Source organism: Pseudoliparis swirei, chromosome 6 (assembly GCF_029220125.1).
Source record: "Pseudoliparis swirei isolate HS2019 ecotype Mariana Trench chromosome 6, NWPU_hadal_v1, whole genome shotgun sequence".
In the NCBI taxonomy this organism is placed as follows: Eukaryota; Metazoa; Chordata; class Actinopteri; order Perciformes; family Liparidae; genus Pseudoliparis; species Pseudoliparis swirei.
In genome coordinates this window covers 1,630,666-1,638,579 of record NC_079393.1, presented here as the reverse complement: position 1 = coordinate 1,638,579, position 7,914 = coordinate 1,630,666, and the positions used below count along the sequence as shown (strand labels likewise).

General features: G+C 49.8%; 1 protein-coding gene across 1 annotated transcript in view; it reads right to left on the bottom strand.

The window, feature by feature from the left end:
- LOC130194729 (metabotropic glutamate receptor 8-like) overlaps nt 1–7,634 on the bottom strand; it is a 65,776-nt gene extending 58,142 nt beyond the window's left edge. The window contains exon 1 of the mRNA XM_056415848.1: nt 7,344–7,634. Coding sequence (XP_056271823.1) covers nt 7,344–7,619 — 276 coding nt within the window. The 5' untranslated portion in view covers nt 7,620–7,634. The remainder of the gene's footprint in view (nt 1–7,343) is intronic.
- Nucleotides 7,635–7,914: the final 280 nt, after the last annotated feature.

The following is a 7,914-nucleotide window of genomic DNA, read 5'->3' as shown; positions in this document are numbered from 1 at the left end:
TGGTCAAGAGAGAGAATGCAGCTTCAACACATGAAGCATAGACTTCTATACAACCAGAGGAGTCGCCCCCTGGTGGTCAGTTGAGAGAATGCAGCCTCAACACATGAAGCATAGACTTCTATACAACCAGAGGAGTCGCCCCCTGGTGGTCAGTTGAGAGAATGCAGCTTCAACACATGAACCAAGAAGAGGAACATGAAGCTCTTCTCTCACCGCTGCAGTGATCCTCCCGGCGGGCGGCGCCATGATGTCATCGCTCATCGCTCTCAAAGCCGGACCTTCGGCTGCAGGCCGCCGAGGGGCTCGGACCCCCGGCCTCACGACGAGGACGGACACCCTGCTGCTCAGGGGGCCGCGGTCGACGCTCGTCATTCCGCGTCGAGCTTCTTCTGCCCGGCGACGGGAGAAGCGACGGCGCACGTCCGTCATCGTCCGCTCCGATTGGCCGATTCAAAGCCGAGCTCGGTTTGCCGTAAACAACCGGCTCGGGAGGCGCCGAGGGAGGAGTCAACTCAGCTTCTAATGACACGTTGTCCATATGTTCAATTATCATCAGTTGAGAAACAAAGTTTCCTTTGAATCCATCACGTCATCATCCTCCCTCCCTTCCTCCTCCTCCTCCTCCTCCTCCTCGCCAGCTGAGTGAGGTTCAGTATCGAGGTGCAACTCCTTCTCAGAGCGAACACAGGCAGCTAATTGCTGCCGTTCTTTACACAACAAAAGGCTCAGGGTGTAATTGTTGAGCAGAGTTCTCCTGGGCGAGTGGGCGAGCGCCGGATCTCTGCAGGTTGTTATCAGCTTCTCACAGACGAGGAAGAAGAGGGAAGAAAATGAGCCTTTTAGAGATGAAGACGAGGTTGAGTATCTCCTCTGAGACCGAGAACAACGCCGAGGCCGCCGGATCCCCTCTGGAGGTACACCTGATCCACCTGATCCACCTGATCCACCTGATCCACCTGATACACATGATCCACATGATCCACCTGATCCACCTGATACACATGATCCACATGATCCACCTGATACACCTGATCCACCTGATACACATGATACACCTGATCCACCTGATCCACCTGATCCACCTGATCCACCTGATACACATGATCCACCTGATACACCTGATCCACCTGATACACCTGATACACCTGATCCACATGATCCACCTGATCCACCTGATCCACCTGATACACCTGATCCACCTGATCCACCTGATACACCTGATACACCTGATCCACCTGATACACCTGATCCACCTGATCCACATGATCCACATGATCCACATGATCCACATGATCCACCTGATACACCTGATACACCTGATCCACCTGATATACATGATCCACCTGATACACCTGATCCACATGATCCACCTGATATACATGATACACCTGATCCACCTGATACACCTGATCCACCTGATACACCTGATACACCTGATACACATGATCCACCTGATCCACCTGATCCACCTGATGCACCTGATCCACCTGATACACCTGATCCACCTGATACACCTGATCCACCTGATACACCTGATCCACCTGATGCACCTGATGCACCTGATCCACCTGATACACCTGATCCACCTGATACACCTGATCCACCTGATGCACCTGATGCACCTGATACACCTGATCCACCTGATACACCTGATCCACCTGATGCACCTGATGCACCTGATATACATGATACACCTGATCCACCTGATGCACCTGATGCACCTGATCCACCTGATGCACCTGATATACATGATACACCTGATACACCTGATACACCTGATACACCTGATACACATGATCCACCTGATCCACCTGATCCACCTGATCCACCTGATCCACCTGATACACCTGATCCACATGATCCACCTGATACACCTGATCCACCTGATGCACCTGATCCACCTGATCCACCTGATACACCTGATACACCTGATACACCTGATCCACCTGATCCACCTGATCCACATGATCCACATGATCCACCTGATACACCTGATACACCTGATGCACCTGATGCACCTGATGCACCTGATGCACCTGATACACCTGATCCACCTGATCCACCTGATGCACCTGATGCACCTGATACACCTGATTTCAAGTTTCAAGTTTCAAGTTTTTATTGTCACATCCCCTTTTATACAAGTATAATCGGTTCGTGAAATTCTTATGTGCAAAACACCCGACAGCAGTAGCAGACTAAAAAAAGAATAAGAATGAGAATAAACTATACAATATCCACACACAAAAAAGAAGAAAGTATTAACAATATATATATAAAACAGTGTAATAGAATATACATCATGACAATATATATATATAAAACAATGTAATAAAATATACACTTTTTTGAGACTATATATATATATATGTATATACATACAATATATATATACAATATATATATATATAAACAATGTAATAAAATATACACCATGGCCATAGATATTCACAGAATATGTTCTGGTGTGTAGTGTTAATGAGGGTCTCAGTCCTTGTTCAGCAGCCTGATGGCCTGACTGAAGAAGCTGTCCCTCAGTCTGTTTGTGCGGCACTTGATACTGCGGTATCGCCTGCCTGACGGTAGAAGGGTGAACAGTTTGTGGCCGGGGTGGTTATTGTCTTTCAGCATCCGTTTGGCCCTGGCCACGCACCGCTTGGTGTATATGTCCAGGATGGAGGGAAGCTCACCTCCAACGATGTACTGTGCCGACCGCACCACCCTCTGTGGTGCACCTGATGCACCTGATGCACCCTCTGTGGTGCACCTGATGCACCTGATGCACCTGATGCACCTGATACACCTGATACACCTGACACACCTGATACACCTGATCCACCTGATGCACCTGATGCACCTGATCCACCTGATACACCTGATCCACCTGATGCACCTGATGCACCTGATCCACCTGATACACCTGATCCACCTGATGCACCTGATACACCTGATACACCTGATACACCTGATACACCTGATACACCTGATGCACCTGATACACCTGATGCACCTGATACACCTGATACACCTGATGCACCTGATGCACCTGATACACCTGATGCACCTGATACACATGATACACCTGATACACCTGATACACCTGATACACCTGATACACCTGATACACCTGATGCACCTGATACACCTGATACACCTGATACACCTGATACACCTGATACACATGATACACCTGATACACCTGATACACCTGATCCACATGATACACCTGATGCACCTGATACACCTGATGCACCTGATCCACCTGATACACCTGATACACCTGATACACCTGATCCACATGATACACCTGATACACCTGATACACCTGATACACCTGATACACCTGATACACCTGATACACATGATACACCTGATACACCTGATACACCTGATCCACATGATACACCTGATACACCTGATACACCTGATCCACATGATACACCTGATGCACCTGATACACCTGATACACATGATACACCTGATACACCTGATACACCTGATACACCTGATACACCTGATACACCTGATACACCTGATACACCTGATCCACATGATACACCTGATACACCTGATGCACCTGATACACCTGATGCACCTGATACACCTGATGCACCTGATACACCTGATACACCTGATACACCTGATACACCTGATGCACCTGATACACCTGATACACATGATACACCTGATACACCTGATACACCTGATCCACATGATACACCTGATACACCTGATACACCTGATACACCTGATACACATGATCCACCTGATACACCTGATACACCTGATACACCTGATTAATATGATTATTATATGGATTTATGTTTAGAAAGGCACTTTTACCACTTTACTTGTAATAAAATACAATAAATACTTTCTGTTGGATCAGTTACTCCTGGACACGTTTACTTCTGATATTTTACTAGAGATTCACGAGCCCTGGAACTCTTGACCTTGCTGACCTCTGGTGCTGTGACATCACCGATGGGTGTGGTTACGACTGCCTCCAAGCCCCGCCTCCAAGCCCCGCCTACAAGCCCCGCCTACAAGCCCCGCCTCCACGCCGTAGCTTTAAGGATCTGGACGACTTGATTTGGAGTCTTGAGTTTAAATCTGAGCGACTCCAAACCGAGGAAACGCTGCATCAGCAAAAATAAGACCCGCCCACTTCTTCTCCTTCTCCTGCCCCTCGCTCCCTTTAGGCATCACCAGCTAATTTTAGCGACGTGATGTTGTTGGGCCGACACACACACACAAACACACACACACACAAACACACACACACACACAGACACACACACAGACACACACACAGACACACACATACACACATACATACAGAGACACACACACACAGACACACACATACACACACACATACAGAGACACATCGCATTTTCTCTCCCTCTCCTCCCCATGACCTTCCCTTCCCTGCTTGGCTTCTCTCGTCATGTTTTGTCTTGTTTTATACTTGAGAGACTCTCTCCTCATCGCTCTTCGAACTAAAAACCATGGACCGATCAACTGATCATCTGATCAACTGGTCTCTCAACGCAATTGACACCGTCTTCTCGACGAGAAGCTTGGGTTGGGGAACCTGCCCGTCCTGCCGGGGCGCTGCAGCTGGTTACACGATGGGCGTGTCGTGTGCCTAGCAGCCTTTCCGTGGAGGACGTAGATGACATCTACCTATTCGGAACTATGATTACAGGATTTCTGCTGTTTGGATTTGGCGTTGCCCTGGTTTATCGGAAAATTAAGGAAGCGGTGACAGCCGTTAAAAGCCCCTAAGGCTGCCCGACGAAATTGGATCGATTTGAAAATGGGAGGAAAGTGGTGGAATAGCAGGTGCGCAAATTGGATGTAGCTGCTGGAAGACCAAACAATCCCAATCTTATCTGCTGTCGGCTCCCTCAACCAGAACGGGCCTTGGCCAAGGCCGTTACTGGAACAACAACTCCCCTGAAGATCGCTGAAGTGAGAACCTCTCTCATTCCCTTCCCCCTATCCACAGACACCTGTGGTTGTTTTCTCCCAGGACCTTTCAAGGCTATCTCCATGGCAACGACCATCTTGCGGACTGAGAACTCTGTCTGTTGTGGCCTGGGGAGGCGACATACCAGAACACGCACACGAACTTTCAATAATACTGATTGCATTCACTACCCCCCTCCCCCCATCCCACGCCTTCGCCTGCTTTTTACGCCCAGTGTGACAGGACGGGGTCTGTGGCTGGCGCTGCTGTGTTGGCGCGGACTGGCTGGCTGCTTGTCGGTGCTGGTTACCTTCTGCCCCAATGGATGGGCTTAGATCACCCAGTTGTTGGATTACCTCCCTCCCCTTCCTACTCGTTGCAAGTCATGTCTAAAATGTATGTGCTTATGTGCTAAGGTGTTTTTTTCCTGCTCCCACACTGTACCCCTCTCGGGGCATAGTCGGGGGGTTGGTGTTTTTTCTCGCCTTCTTCCCTCATGTTATGCTGTAATCTTTCATCCACCCTTTCTTGTAATTTCGATGCTTTTGTACCTGTACTCTGGCAAACGACAAATAAATATATCTATCTATCTATCTATCTATCTACACACACAGACACACACACACACAGACACACACACACACACACACACACAGAGACACACACACACAGAGACACACACACACAGAGACACACACACACACACAGAGACACACACACACAGACACACACACACAGAGACACACACACAGACACACACACACACACAGACACACACATACACACACATACAGAGACACACACACACACACACACACACACACACACAGAGACACACACACACACAGAGACACACACACACACACAGAGACACACACACACACACAGAGACACACACACACAGACACACACACAGAGACACACACACAGACACACACACACACAGACACACACACACACAGACACACACACACACACAGAGACACACACACACAGAAACACAGACACACACACAGAGACACACACACACAGACACACACACACAGAGACACACACACAGACACACACACAGAGACACACACACACACACAGACACACACACAGAGACACACACACACAGACACACACACACAGACACACACAGAGACACACACAGACACACACACAGAGACACACACACACACACACAGAGACACACACACACACAGACACAGAAACACACACAGACACAGACACAGAAACTCACACAGAGACACACACACACACAGAAACAGAAACACACACACAGAGACACACATAGACACACACACACAGAGACACACACACAGAGACACACACACACACAGAAACACAAACACACACACAGAGACACACACACAGACACACACACACAGAGACACACACACACACACAGAAACACAGACACACACACACTCGCTTATTTAGCGCAGTGCATGTCTACTTGCTAATATTTATAAATAATTTTTCTACGCCTATATCTTAAAATCACAGCTGCGAGGATGCGATTGATTGATTGATTGATTACCCAGAAGCCACCTGGCTCCGCCGTCAGCGTGCCGTGAGCGTTCTCTTCCTGAACGCTCGTTTTAAAAACACAGATTTGACTCATAACATAATTTATTCCTTCTTCTCCATTTAATCAGCGCCCGTTTAAAAACGCCCGTGTTGCGCAAGAGCGTCGCCTTTAAGGTGAAGAAACTCTTTTCTGTTTTCACTCGTCTTCAAGCGTTTGGCCCCCGGTGAGAACAACGTGAACACAGCGGGGCTCCGGGGCTTTGAACCAAACTCTCCAACAATTTAGAAAATGTTGCGTATTTGATCGTCTTTCTTTAAAAAACATATTCATGATTTCAAACTCGCCGTAAATGAAAATGTGATTATAACACATGTTATGACTTTTCAAAAACGTTTCTGATTTAAGTTTTTTCATGACTTTTCCAGGCCTGGAAATGACCATTTTAAAATTCCATGACTTTTCCAGGTTTTCCATGAGCGTAGGAACCGTGTTGATAAGAACACCGCCTGTCATCCTTCATCTGCAGCACGGTGTTTGTATTTTTAGGGTGAGCTGTCCCTTTAGGGCGGCTGTAGCTCAGTGGGGTAAGGGGGTTGTCGGTTCGATCCCGGCTCTCCCCATTAGTAGCAAGTCGAAGTGTCCTTGAGCAAGGCACTGAACCCCCAGTTGCTTCCCGGGCGCTTCACTGCAGCCCACTGCTCCTTAATAACTAAGGATGGGTTAAATGCAGAGAACTAATTTCCCCTTGGGGATTAAAAAAGTATATCTTATCTTAAGAAACTGCCCCGTCCTGATTGGCTGAAACATAGCTATCGAGGGGCGGGGCCTCACCTTGAACAGCCGCAGGATGTTGGCCACCATGATGGACACGGAGCTGGCCGCCGCCCCGACCACGCCCACCACTTTGTCCGGCTTGGCGAAGACGGGCGCGTCTCCGTTGGCGCAGCGCACGTCGGCGCCGTCCCGCTCGATGAGCGCCTGCACGAAGGTGAGCGACTGCTCCAGGGCGAAGGTGTCGCGCGAACACGTGTCCAGGATGCGGGCGCCGAGCGTGACGTTGGGCAGCAGCTCGGGGTCCTTGTTGACGATGTCGATGGCGAACAGCATGGCCTCCAGCCGGTGGATGCCCTTCTCCTTCTTCAGCTCGCCGCACGGGGCGCCGCGCTCGCCGCGGGCGTGCACGGGGAACAGGCCGCCCAGGACGACGTCGCCGTCCAGGCGGATGGAGTGGGCGTACTCCGGGGGCTGCTGGGGGTCCGGCGGCGCGGCGGCGAGCGGCCGGCAGCTCTGCAGCAGCAGCAGCGACAGGACGCAGCGGCCCGCGGCGCCCCGCGCCATGTTTCACCCGGCGAGTCGCCCCGCGGCGGAAGAGGAGCGGCGAGGCGGTCACGACGGTTGCAGA